Source organism: Musa acuminata, chromosome BXJ2-6 (assembly GCF_036884655.1).
Source record: "Musa acuminata AAA Group cultivar baxijiao chromosome BXJ2-6, Cavendish_Baxijiao_AAA, whole genome shotgun sequence".
Classification (NCBI taxonomy): domain Eukaryota; kingdom Viridiplantae; phylum Streptophyta; class Magnoliopsida; order Zingiberales; family Musaceae; genus Musa; species Musa acuminata.
In genome coordinates, this window is record NC_088343.1 from 23,713,795 (window position 1) to 23,728,432 (window position 14,638).

Below are 14,638 nucleotides of genomic sequence, written 5' to 3' on the forward strand. Positions count from 1 at the left end.
AAAAAAATGATCGTAACGAGTCCATTAACGAACAACTTTAATAAAAAGTGATCGTAACGAATGCATTAACTAACGACTTCGATAAAAAGTGATTGTTCATTAACTAATGACTTCGATAAAAAGTGAAGACACAAACAAAGTTAAAGTTTGGTAGGAAGGAGCTCAGTCGTCTCTCAGGAGCAGCTGCCCTCCATTGCATAAATAGTGTTTCCGGGTTTGATTTCACCACCACTTACTAAGAATCGATGCCATTGCCATGTCCTACACTGAGGTCGCAACAAAGTATTTCTTTTTCTTTTTTTTTTTGCTTTGGCATTCGTAATTATTTGCAAATTTTGATATAGATTGGTCGGTCGGTCGGTCGATGGCTTAGTTTCCTCAAATATAAAATCATGCATGTGTTCCTCAGCGAGATCCATAAACAAAGCAGTGCTTCTTTCATGCACTTTGTTGATGCACACCACGGTGGACCATAGGATAGTTATGATGATATTAATTGACTCATACATACCTCAAGAGTAGAACGATGACAACATTGCCATTGAAATGGGTGGTGGGCATCATCATCGTGGCTTGCTCTCTGAGCCTTGGCCTTCGGATAGTAGTGGTGATGCCATCCAAGTAGCAGCAGTCGGGTGCAGGGACGCCATTAAGAGCGCCAGTGCAGCGAGAGAAGAGATAAAAAGGACAGCAGAGCACGTTAATGGCGAAGCAAATGGCTCAGCGGCAGCGGCGCCCGTGGCGTGGACCTACCACTCCACCAACTCTGTTCGGCGAAGGAGATTTGAGTTCGCCATGGCGACGTGAAGCTCCGACACCCAGCAAAACCCAGTGATTGTTTCTTCTCCAAGAGAAAGAAGCAGAGAGATTTGAATCTAAAGTTACGTCCTTCCGAAGGTCGACAGTTTTCCAGACCAAGATACAAACAAACCGATCGTTGAATGGTAATAAGTAATTCAATTATAAGGCCTGCTGGTATTTGCTGATCCAACCCAGAATTCCAAGTATCCGATTGATATATCGTCGGTGCACATTTTGATCGTCGCTCCGACCTCGTTTCTTCTTCCGAGGCTTGTCGCGTTCGATGTGATGTCACTTGGAAGCAAGAAGTTCAAACGCATTCGTATGGAAGAGTTCAATGGCTGGACCTCGATAGGATAGTCTCTCGTATGCTCATCATCTATCTTGTTTCATGTCATATTTATAGTATTCAATCCCATATCTACCCTGATATATAAGATTAAACTTACATAGTTAGCATCCTTTTGTTGACCTTCATGTTTGATGTTTGTTCTCTAATCCAATGGTAGGATGCCGGTGATAAAATGCAGCAAGAAAAGCACATTCCAATTAGTATCATATGATATCTGCTATGCAATTGAAGAGAAGCCCATTCCAATTAATATCATATGGTGTCTATTTAAAAAATGATTCCTTGAGCAGCAAGATTTTCTCGTCTCGTTGAAGAGATCTATCTCTTTGTTATCAGAGGAAATCTCTCTGTTATCAATTGGCACACCACCCAACAGGATTGCTGCTATTTGTAATAGAATAAAAGTAACCGACGATACGATTGGCAACCCAACAACATGTGTAACTTTGGGTAGAAAATGCTGGAGGAACACACAAGAACTTATGACTCAATGTATCTATCTCACTGAATCAAATGCACAATCATGTAGCAGTAGAGTAGAATAATACATTACGAGACCATGTCAACTTGTTGGTATACAATATATATATATATATATATATATATATATATAATACCAAGTCTTCTTCTTTTATACAATCTAATATTATTCATGTATAAACAAAAAACCCAAGTATACAATCACTGCTCTGTAATAGACACATGAAAACATTTCAACTTTCTGGAGTTACAACATAAATTTAACTTATATGAAGCCATATAATCTTTTCAAAAGAAGCAACATAAGCAGGGCAAATCACCCTTACCAGCTGATCAACATCACAAGTGATACAAACTGATGCATCAGTAATGAACCAACCTTTCGTGATCATGTTGCAAGAATGTCTTGCAGCTTTCGAGTTGGTCAGATTTGACATTGTTCCCATGTTGGTGGCAGGATCAGTCCTTCCGATGATGATGACAACGACGACGACGACGACGACGAGCTTCTCTTTCTCACTGAAAAAGCCTTGCAAGTTACACACAATCCTTCCTTCCCAAGGAACATTTTGCCTGCCTTTCTATGCAAGTCCATCAACCTGCCATTGCAAAATCACTACACATCTAGTAAAACTCACAGAATGATTATCCAGGATCATATGCACCATCGAACCAAGAGTTTAATCGTCCAAGGAACTGTACACAAGAGGAGATGAAGAGTGGAGGAAGGAACAAGAACAAAAAACAAAAAACAAAAAAAAAAGGTTGCCTAGGGCAGCTTCATCTGGCAATTTGATGTGTGACTTTCTAGGTTTATTCTGCCTCTCCATGTGACTGCATACATTGACTTCCTCACCTTCTACCATGTCCATATGCTTAGTGCCACTTATCGCAATCTCTAGTTGTCCTTTGCCACTCAAATGTGTGTAGAATCCTACTCCGCGATCACAGCAAAGGTAACATTCATGACACCGTAGATGGTAGTGATAGCAGATAAGATTTCCCCAACTATACGAGAAAAATCCTCTATTCTGTTGAGGGAAATCTTCCCTCCTAATCTGTATAAATAGGAGAGAAACATATTAATGTATTCAAGCTTCTTCAATAAAGCTTTTTCAATAAAGCTTCTTCAATAATTCTTCTTGTCTTTTATTTTTTCCAACATGGTATCAGAGCAGGTGAGTCGAGCGAGGCTCTATGGTCATCGAAACTTGCCATTCACCACATCCCTTGCCCGCTCCTTCCCTCTTCTCCTCCATGCGGCCTTCTTCTTTACCGGCGTTGCTTGCACTAACCAAGTTTTTCCACCTCTGCTACAGCTTTCTTCTCTGTTGTAGCATTACTGCTCCTCTACTGTAGCTTTCTCCTCTATTGCACCTCTGTTGCAGCTTTCTCCTCTACTATAGCATCGCTGCAGCTTTCTCCTCTGCTGCACCTCTACTGTAGTTTCCTCCTCTATTGCACCACTGCTGCAGTTTTCTCCTCTATTGCACCTGTGCTACAGCTTTCTCTTCTATTACACCTCTGCTGCACCTCTACTGCAGTCGTCGTCGTCGCTATCGCAACCGCAGTAATAGCAACAATAGCAGTAGCGATCTGCTCTTGCTCTACTCACAAAGCCTCTAGCTTGTAAACTGTTTGTTTTTCATCGATCCAAGATTGGTATCCTTGACAGGAGCACCATCTTGCGGGGGCATGATAGCAGATAAGATTTCCCCATCTATACGACGAAAATCCTCTATTCTGTTGAGGGAAATCTTCCCTCCTAATCTGTATAAATAGGAGAGAAACATGTTAATGCATTCAAGCTTCTTCAATAAAGCATTCAATAAAGCATCTTCAATAATTCTTCTTGTCTTTTATTCTTTCCAACAGGTAGGACTGAACAGTTTCAGATCTCTATGTCGAAAATATAGTCTGTGCATCATCTCTTTTACAACACATTATCTGCCAAGTCTTTATTTCAGTACACATTAGCATTTACAGTGTTTGCTACAGATTCCGATTTGCACGATTTATATTTCTCCTTAAGATCACATTTGACCATAATTCATACATGAATGTAGATCTCATTCTGTATCCAAATCTTTCTGTTTTCTTAAACATGTTTGAATTCCACAAAATTGCAGGAAATTAAAAATTGCATAAAGCCCCAATCAGATCACTATCCTAAACTCTTTCTTAACAGAAACATCAATAGCTCTCCTCATCTTTCCAGATATTCTAATAATGAGGAAAAGTTTCGTTGCTTAACTGTCACGGACTTAGCTGGTTTTGCCTAAGTCGTGCGGCACCCTTGCGTGTCCGTCTGCAAAGGTCGGCCTCCCCGAAGCCTCCCATGGTCCCTTAGGACTTATAAAAGAGAAAACAGGTTAGAGAAAATGCCTCACTCGGGATCCATAAGCAAATATTCCAGGAAACACTTCATATACAATGCAAATTACAAACAGACTTTACAAGCTCTAAACAGTTATACAACAAAGGGTCAAAATGATCCACTACAGACCGAAAATCCCTCACAAGTGTCAACATGACACAACCTTTATTTACAAGCCTAAAACGGTCACCAAACCCAACTAAAATGGGACTATTAAGCCTTCGGCTGTCTCTCTACATGCTAGGCAAAGAATGAATATATCAAAAGACACGGACATACATAAGCATTACATCAAACATCCTATTTCGAAGTTTGTCCGTGACATTCTCCCCTACTTATTCATTCGACGTCCTTGTCGAAGCCTTTGTGAACACTGCAACTCCTCGCCTTTGCTAAGTCTTCAATTTTCTGCTCCAGCTGCAATGTGCCTCTTGGCTCTCAACTGCTCTCCGCTGCTGTTTTTGAGTAGTCGAATCTTTGATCCGCCATGCTGCTTCAACTCACCAATGACTCTGACTCTGATGTGGGGTTGGCTGAGTTGTATTGATCATTGTTGATTCCTACGGATCCTCTAGATGAAGGAAAAGATCATCCTTACTATGCGCCAGTCTTTCAGATGCCTCATACTGCTTGAATTGGGTGGATGCTTGTTGGAGGTTTAATGAGCATTGCCTCGCAAACATTCAAAGTTTTTGGTCCTTCCTCCACAAAATTTGCTCATCAACTCTTCTTTCACTTAGTTGTCACTTCCAAATATATTCACATCACTTCCGCTTTCGATTGACATTCTGTTGGGAAATGAGGTGGATATTCTACTCTCAATAGCACTGATCACCAATGGTGAGGATTTGACAACTATTGTCTTCTAATATCTTCGAAGGGTCTTTGAACCTGTGCAGAGCTCCTCTGCTGGATAGATAAGAGAATTAGGGTACTCAGTTTCGCCCATTCTCTTAAGGGTTGAAAAGGCAAAGGTTACTTGACTTCGCCCGCCTCTTCGAGGTTGTACTCCATGCATCGAGCTGGTTACTGGCCTTCGCTTGCTCTTTACTCACACTTCTGAAGCACTTGAAGTGTTTGCACTCCTTGCGTTGAGTTAGTTACTGTGATTCACCTTCTCAATGCCATCGAACTTTTGGAATGCAGGAAGTTTTCACCCCAACTTGGAGTAATTCTCTAATAGATTTGGTTGCCTCTGGGATTGTACCGTCTTCTCCATCAACCCTACCGCCTACTCCACTGAGTAGTAAAAGTACAACACCGCGTACTGCCTACTTCGTTCCTTGGTCGTGCACTATTGCATGACCCGAAGTCCTTCACTTTCGGTTATCTTGATGAGAAACTCGTTGACACCGGTCTTACGAAATTCCTTGGCCTCTGCCCTTCAACCTTGTCTCGGTACTTGGAGTTTGCCTTTGCATGCTCCACCTCCTCGGTCCCTTTCACGACCAAGCACTCTCCCTCTATGAGAGCAAGGGATCAATGACTTTCACGGAAGTCCCGCCTCTACGATACCATGGCGCTGCCATGCCCATGGCCCTACTATCCGTCGCCTCGCATCTGCATCCCTTTTCTTCACGATCAGTAGGTATGTCTCTGTGGCACTCCTCCGAGTCCACCTCCATTCTAGCTTATGCTTGATTTTGGGTAGCTAAGTCCCTCTGGACTCATCGTCGCTTCCTCGCCCCTTTCGACCCCCTGCTTCAACACCTCTGTGTTCTCCAAGCAGCTCCCTTTGGTCAATGGAAAGACAGACTGCAACTCTCATGCATGGCCTCTGCCATCACGTTGTAGGATTTGCACTGATTCTGTTCTCCTTAGCTTCCTTGGTAGCAACGTTCGCTTACTCGACCTTGTCCTCTGACTTGTCGGGCTCCCTTAAGCGAATATGGGCTCTTGAGCAGTCCAACTCTCTAACTGCTTTAATCATACCTCTGCATGATCAAGTCCCTCCCCTGGGACTCACTGGTACTTGCATTCGAACTTTTCCCTTGGTGGAACACAGCCCCCATATGCTGATGACCAAAGCTTTCATCCGATGCAAAATTCGATGCACGCACGGAAGACCCGCCTCTGCGGTACCATGGCCTTCACTCCTTGAATCCATAGCCCTTCTTTCCGTCGTGTTGTTCACCGAAGTGGAGCTTCCAGTAGCTCTCGATCATACCTCTGTATGATCTAGTCCATCACGAGACTTTCTCATGTGTATCGCATTGCCACGAACTGTTCCACCACGATCCGCTGCACCATGTCACCTCCTGGTGACATCTTTATTGCATTCTGATCCTTGTGTGATGAACTCGAATTGTGATCCCTCCATGTGTGGCCTCTGCCAATACATCGCAGGGTCTCTTCCACCTTCGATTTTGTTCGCTCCTTTGGCAATCGACCTTCATCCACCCACTCTTGGGTCACACCTAGATGAAGCACCGCTCTAAGACAGTCCGTCGCCTAGTAGCTCCCGAAGTCCCCCGACTTCGCTGTAATTAGTGCACCATTGTCTGGATCCTGGGTCTCTGCCCCTACCAGCACAATTTCCATTGTGCACCGCTTCCTTCATGGCAACACTGTGGCATATTCTTCAAGAGTACCCGCCTCTGCGTCCTCTTGCCCCGTGCCAAGGCCTTCTGAACCCAACTTCGCCTCCGCAAATTGAGTCGCCTTAGTTCCTTCATCAAATGCTTCTCCGAGATAAGGTGCATGTGCCCAGAAGCTCCCTTCGTCTTTGGCACCATGCAAGATGAGTCTGCTCCATCAGAATGAAGGATCCATGGAACAACATGATCCTGCTCTTGCCTCTGCAAGAGTTCATGTCCTTGACCTTTGTCCAAGGAAAGCACTATGCCTTCGCTCCATGTTCCATCTTCTATGCTGGCTCCCTTCATGCGGCTTGGGTACTTCGTCAAGTTACACCCAAGTTGCTCCGCTCCTCGTTTTTGCATTGAGTTGATGGTGGCCCTCGTGCCCACCATTCCACGGGTCAGCTCTCCCTTGAGTCCGATCTCCATATCGACTCCAAGTGTGCCTTCATTTGTGTTGCTTTGGGTCGCTCCCCCACTTGATCTCGCAATGCATCCACCAATGCATTCTCTCGAGCGAGATCATGCGACGACTCCTCGCCGCTTGCTCAGTCCATTAAGCTTCGTGGAGTTGTTGTTTGTTGAGGTACTCCTCCTCAATATGTGAGGTCCGTCCCACATGATTCTCCCTTTGGAGAGCCGGGACTTATCCCTCTTGGATAACTGTCCCGTTGGAGCAATATCTCTCTTCGTTTCGGAGATCACCATCCCCTTGGACTACTCCGATTTGCTGAACAAACTGTGCATTGTTCTGCCTCCTGCAAACACTCTTGCTAGATTGCGACTCCACATCAATACAGCCCCCGCTGCACCACTCAAGGCCTAGCAACATGCTGAACTCATTGCACACTTCAGCCTCTTACGGACGTATCCTTCACATGCCGAAGAGAAAGTTTCAATGCTCCATGGTGCCGAGTTTCGATCGCCTTGGGATGGCCGCGAACATTCCATCGTCCGCATACAAGCCAATGTATGAGTACCGAATTCTTTGAGTTAGCAATTCCCCTCACCTCTGTGAGCTTTGCACAACTCTTTCGGTCTCTGAGCAACTCATTCCACCTTGCATGGTCTCATCATTTACCAAGCGCCTCGCTTACCTTGAGCACCATCAAGTATAGTTGTCAACGTTGAGCCGTAGCTCAAACTCAACCATCCCAACCTTTGTGCGCTCCGCATTCTTCCAAGCTTGCTTGTTCTCGTGGTGTCTCTTGCGCGAAGGGTTGGCCATTCCGCTGAATGTCAATCTCAGATGCCCGCTCCTCCGAGCGACTCCTTTTCCCTACATCTCTATGCCCGTTTTCCCCCAAACGGTCGCGCGTGTGCTGATTGCCCTCAACGCAGCCCCGCTAGGTCCCTCACGTTTGCATGCTAAGTATTTCTATAAGTGCTTGTCCCGCTCTGGTATCATCTGTCACGGACTTAGCTGGTTTTGCCTAAGTCGTGCGGCACCCTTGCGTGTCTGTCCACAAAGGTCAGCCTCCCCGAAGCCTCCTATGGTCCCTTAGGACCCATAAAAGAGAAAACGGGTTAGAGAAAATGCCTCACTCGGGATCCACAAGCAAACATTCCAGGAAACACTTCATAGACATTGTAAATTATAAACAGACTTTACAAGCTCTTAATAGTTACACAACAAAGGGTCAAAATGGTCCACTACAGACCGAAAATCCCTCACAAGTGTCAACATGACACAACCTCTATTTACAAGCCTAAAACGGTCACCAAACCCAACTAAAATGAGACTATTAAGTCTTCGGCTGTCCCTCTACATGCTAGGCAAAGAATGAATATACCAAAAGACACGGACATACATAAGCATTACATCAAATATCCTGTTTCGAAGTTTGTCCATGACATAATGGCACAACCGCTGCACATGTAATTAATTATTCACATGAATGGACAAAATAATTTAAATGTAAGACAAGCAAAACACAGCCCAATTAGGAATCAAAGAACCATTTACAATTAAAACTGAGAGACATCAACTAGAGAAGGATGCAAATATTTGACATGCTTGGTTCGCTACTACTCCTATCAGACAATTTAACAGTCCTCAAATGAATTATCTTTACAACAAATGCATCGAAAAATTTTGAATAGCTTTATGTCTAGTGCACCAATTAAGAGTTGGAAAGAAAAATTCCTACAAAAGTGTTATGTCTGACACTTGTTGGAGTTATAATTGGCTGGAGATTAGGAAATCTGGAGAAAATAAGGAACAATGAAGATATCAAGATATGCTTTTTCCAGAATTGACAACTTTACAACTTGAAAGAAAAGCATACTAGAATCAGAATTGCAAGCAAAACTGCAGTAAGATGTCAGAGCTATGCTTTTACTACATATTATAATTACAGATTACAAGCAATTCAACAATTTGTTCATGTCACTAATTTAAAGACAGACAATGCGTGGACATACATACACAGGAGGAAAAGCATTTAATTTGAAAACCAATAAACGAAATAGTGAATATAAAATGCAACAAAAGGTCACCAAATTCAGACAACTAAAGAGGGCTACCACCCTTGGAGCCGGAAAAGAATGAATATAATAAAAATATTGTAACACATGTGGCCATGAATTATCTTCATGGTTCACCCAAATTGTATACATACACCAAAAGATAACGCAAGAAGATAGATACAATTCGAGTCAATCCACAGGAAACTTGAGGTTCAATCACAATGATTGTTCGAGAGCATACATATATCAACAAGAGTCTACCGAGTGAGAACATATAATTAGAGAAGTCAAAACAGATGATTTTAACAAATAAGAACCACAGAGAACCGCAACTAAAAGCAATCAAGGAAGACAAGAAATGTCTACAATAGGAGGTATTTGAATGTTGCATGGCAAAGTTAGTAAAAGAAATGGCATGAGTAACAGATAAGAAAATGTTATGCACGCAGCTCTTCCTCTGAAACAAAATAAAAGAAAAGATATTTTTACAGCACTTGGATGCCAACAAAGATCAGGAAGTGGTATATCTAGTCCCAAGCTTCCTGTTTAGTTTGCTCATGAAGAACAGAGGAGAAAAAGATGGAAACTAGGAGCAAAAGAGTCAACTGCAAAGGATTCAAAGTGTTCACCATGTCCGGTTTTGTAATGGCAACAAGAGTCACAATAATAGCAAGCTGCAAAACTGGCTTGCACAGGACTCATGCCTCGGCAGCCCGGTGAGGTTTGCTCTTCCGTCGGTTTCCATTATGCCGAAAACCATTGGACCCAGTTGACTCTTCATTTTTTGGTTTCAATTCATCACCATTCTCCTCTGAAACCGAATCAGACTTGTCTTTTACTAGTGAACTCCTCTTCCTCTTCCTCCCCTTCTGCACCGTCGAACCCTTAAGCTCTTTGCTTGTCACAGTAATTTTCGTATCATCTGCCCCGCCTTCATTCTTCTCGGCATCATCTTCGCCGATGTCATCCTTCAAGGGCTTCTGCAGCCTTCCCCTCCTCCTATATGCAGGAAGGGGATCTTCAATACCATTCTCCAGATCCTCATGACTTGTGACCGCTGTCAATTTCTTCCCCTTTCCTCTGCCTCTTCCCATTAACCCACAGATAGACGATCAAAACAACTTGAACAGTCACATGTACCGGCAATTATAGGAAATGAGATTGGGAAAAGTTAGTTCCAAACACTGCAAATTTCATGATTGACTGCATATCCACGAGATAATGTACTGAAAAGCTTTATCATGTGGACTAAATCTGTAAAAGGTTCTAAGCTGCTAAACAAATGAATCCAAAATCCTAAGCTACTAAATGATTCAACAAAGAGAACAGTAAAAGGAAAGATTCATTGTTAGTTGCCACAGTAGTTAAGAACCTCGTAATCTGAGCGAAATTTCAGAAAAGCAAAATAAAATAAAGAGAAAAGAGCTGAAGGTATTTTGTTCACCAAAATGATCTAGGAAATGGTTATAAGGTAAGAGAACTCAAATATTAAGCATGCAACTAATTCCAAATACCACATGATTTTTGGAAAGACTGATGCTTCAAGACGAGACCAGATTACTCGAACGATTAGATCCAGTGAAGGCTATGAACTGGGGGTTTTAGATGTTCAGAAAAGCAAACCATCAAATATTAAGCATGCAACTAATTCCAAATACCACATGATTTTTGGAAAGACTGATGCTTCAAGACGAGACCAGATTACTCGAACGATTAGATCCAGTGAAGGCTATGAACTGGGGGTTTTAGATGTTCAGAAAAGCAAACCATCAAATATTAAGCATGCAACTAATTCCAAATACCACATGATTTTTGGAAAGACTGATGCTTCAAGACGAGACCAGATTACTCGAACGATTAGATCCAGTGAAGGCTATGAACTGGGGGTTTTAGATGTTCAGAAAAGCAAACCATCAAATATTAAGCATGCAACTAATTCCAAATACCACATGATTTTTGGAAAGACTGATGCTTCAAGACGAGACCAGATTACTCGAACGATTAGATCCAGTGAAGGCTATGAACTGGGGGTTTTAGATGTTCAGAAAAGCAAACCATCAAAAGCAAATAACCGGTAGGATCTCCTCAAAAAGATCAACAAGAAAGACAAAAGCAATCGCTTTCTTGATCGAAAGACAGATTGCAAATCATTACTGACAAGATTGCCCTTGTTTTGAAGAACATTTAATCCTGAAGGAAAACGATCGAGAAATGACCTGAGCTTTTCAAGATTGCATAGAGTGCATGATCTGGAATTTCAGGAAAAACACAACGACAGCTCTACAATTTGAAGAAACCCCAAAAGGATTTGCTACAGATAGCAGTCACAAGCAAAAAAGCTACGATCTTTACAACACGAAATCCCAAAACAGGAGCAAGAAAGATGTTTCAGGATGAGAAGATTCAATCTTCACAACTGACCTTACACAAGCAAAGCCGCATCTACGTTGACCAAGGAAATCCCATTTGCTCCGACCCGATACCTGAGAAACAAAACAAGGGAAGAAGGCTAGAAAAAAGATCAAATTTTTAACGCAGCAGAAGCAAAAGCAGCAAGATTTTGTGGTTCAGGTACCGATCACTGGATGAATCAGTCAAGCCTTGCATCACAAAAGGAAGAAACAGGATTAGACTTGAAGAAGAAGAAGAAGAAAAGATTCACTGAGAGAGAAACCACTGAACCAGCAGAGGATGCTGCAGAGCACAAAAGAAGGAATAGAAGAGAGAGAGAGAGAGGAGAAGCGTGGTGACATCTCACTTGCTTCATAGCCCAAAACTATACATCTATGGATATTATTTATATTACCATAGTTCATTATTAAGCACTTAATTGTGAGTAATTTATATCATTAGATTGGAGTCACAATAAATAAAAAGCAATGAAAATTGAGATAAACAATGAAAATATAGGATCAAAGAAGCCTTTACCAGTCCATGAGACAAGGCAATAGAGGGAAGTGATCTGTAAGCAGAATTCTGTCCTAATTGTACTGTGATGGGTGGACCAAATCAAGTGGATTCTGCTCACCATATCAGAAACTGTTGGGCCTTGTTGGTGATATATATATATATATATATATATATATATATATATATATATATATATATTCACACACACACACACACATTAAAACCAACTTTGTTGGGGTTAAATCCTTTTGTTTCTTTATTTATCTTAATATTAATTTTCTTAAAATGTTTTCTTTTCCTTCTTTAAGTTAAGTGCCACTTGATTTAGTTTTAGAGCTCAAGACTTGACCTCATGATGTGCCGGATTTTGTGCAACCACATGCTCTTATTGATCACAAATATTCCTATTATAATTTAGCCCAAATCCCTTTCGCTAATAATGCTTAGCTAATCAAGTGTGATGGAAAGCTAATCCATCCTCCACCTCTCCTTCAACTACTTTCTATTCCCGAAATTATAACTCCATGGTGTAATAACATCATCATTGATGATGTAATTACAAATTTCATAACGTGTGAAGCCAGCACAACACCCAGAAACCAAGCAATGTCTGTACTATTCAGTATTAATAACAATTATATTTATCAAATCAATAAATATCAATTAGGGCGTATTATGTTGATGAGGAAATTGAATTACAAGCACGTTTGATACGCACTAAGTAATTAATTATGTCGTTTAATCGATGTAATGTTTGCATGTCGAATGGCGGCTGGTGTTTGACTTGGTCAGCCTCCCACGTGGCTCGCCATGCAGCTTTGTCGCATACGTGCAGTCCAAATAATTTATGAGGGCTCCACATAATAATATTCTGCTGCAAATATATATATATATATATATATGTATAAAATTAGTGCTTTTTAATTTTAAAAATTATTAAATGAGATTCCTATCGAACAAATATTTGAAGTACAATATATATATAATCTTTTCAAAATCTAAGCTGTACCTCATCGACAGGTAAACTATTGAAGGACGCGTAACTGATGAATGTATTTGACCATCGGTCAACACGGTTCTAAGCTTACACACTTCCTTGAATTGCTGCTCCTTCTTTCTTCATTAGCAGATTAAAAAAGCATGCGTTTGCTTACTCATTTCAAGACGCGCAGACATCGTCATTGGCGCAAAAGTAGATAGATAATAGAAGATGCTAACAACTGTGCCTACCGTAGCAGGCTCAGTGGCGGCAGGGTGGGAGTGGTGTCCCGCAGAGGCACTTGTTATGGAGATAGCACTCGGCGCCGTGATATGCCATCGCTCGCCCCGTCGGGATCTCCCCGCAGAGTTCGTTGTAGGTGAGGTTGAGCACCAGAAGCTTGTACAGGTCCTTGAGAGACTTGGGGACCCCGCCCCTGATCCGGTTGTGGCTTAGATCCAGGTACTCCAGGTGCCATGGCAGCGCCGCCTTGGTGATGTCGAACGCCAGCTCGTTCCACGACAGGTCGAGCTTGACCGTCGGCCTCGTTCTGTCGAACAGGAACGACGGGTAGCCGGTGAGCCGGTTGTGCCCCAGGTCGATGGTGTTCACGTCTCCTTTGCCGTAGGAGCTAGGGATCGCCCCCGTCAGCCGGTTGTTGGAGAGTATCAGGAACTGGTACTCTCCGTGCAGCAGCCCCTGCGGTATCGGACCGGAGAGCATGTTGTGGCTGAGGTCCACGTAGCGGAGGTAAGGGAGGCGGCTCAGCGCGGGTGGGATGGGTCCGGAGAGCTTGTTGCTGGGGAGGGTGAGGGCGCTGAGGTTAGTACTCGTGAGGAAGTCCGGGACGGGACCGGTGATGGAGGTGTTGGAGATCGATAGGAGGTAGAGTTGTGAGAGTTTGGCGAAGGAGCGAGGGATGGGGCCGGTGAGCCCCGGCATGTCCTGCAGAGAGAGGCTCTGGAGGGCGGAGAGGTCGCCGAAGGCCACGGGGAGTGCAGCGGTGACATCGGCATTGTAGATGTAGACATTGTACACGCGGCCGGTGTCGTCGCAGTAGAGGTTATCCCACGCGCAGCAGTTGGTGGCGGGGATCCACGTCGAGAGCTGGGGAGGGTTGCCGAGGCCCTCCTTGATCTTAAGGAGGGCTTCACGGTCGCCCTTATTACAGTCCATGGACGCAACCAGAAGCGTGGAGGAGGATATGAGGAGGAGGAAGAATGCAAAGGAGAGAGCCGGGGAAGACATTGCTGCGGCTGCGGCTGCGGCTGCGGCTTATGGAGCTGAAGTGGATCGAGGATAGGGTCAATTTATGGAAAAGGAAGACGGTGGAAGTGGTAGGGCAAATGCTTAGGCACGAGAAACACATTCCTTCTGATAACTATTATTAACATGAGATCGGCCCATCACGAGTCACATGTAAAGGGGTAGTTTTGTCACTGCACAGAATCTTAAAATATTCTAAACGCACACATCTCGTGCACACGAGTTGTGCGTCTCACGTGGGCGCCATTTTGCTTCACCTTGTACAAAAGCATGTTGCTTCGCGGAACGCCGCCTCCGAAATTCTTCGATGCCGTTTCTAAATCATTATAATAGAAATAAAATAAAAACTAATTTGAAAATAAAATAGCATACATTTAGTCATTATTGTCAAGAATTTATGTAGAAATTTATTCTTGAACTTTCGC

At 43.1% G+C, this 14,638-nt stretch overlaps 1 protein-coding gene and 1 long non-coding RNA gene across 2 annotated transcripts; both read right to left on the bottom strand.

Moving 5' to 3' along the window:
- Positions 1-1,825: 1,825 nt before the first annotated feature.
- On the bottom strand, positions 1,826-11,837 carry LOC135615214 (uncharacterized). Its single transcript, XR_010487913.1, has 3 exons — positions 11,634-11,837; positions 11,480-11,541; positions 1,826-2,232 (listed from the first exon to the last, which is right to left on the bottom strand). It is a non-coding gene; the product is annotated as an uncharacterized LOC135615214 (long non-coding RNA).
- Positions 11,838-12,923: 1,086 nt separating this feature from the next.
- LOC103988779 (polygalacturonase inhibitor 1) lies at positions 12,924-14,234 on the bottom strand. Its single transcript, XM_009407410.3, has one exon. The coding sequence runs from the start codon at positions 14,193-14,195 to the stop codon at positions 13,209-13,211; it is 987 nt and encodes a 328-aa protein (XP_009405685.1). The 5' UTR covers positions 14,196-14,234; the 3' UTR covers positions 12,924-13,208.
- Between the last annotated feature and the right edge of the window lie 404 nt (positions 14,235-14,638).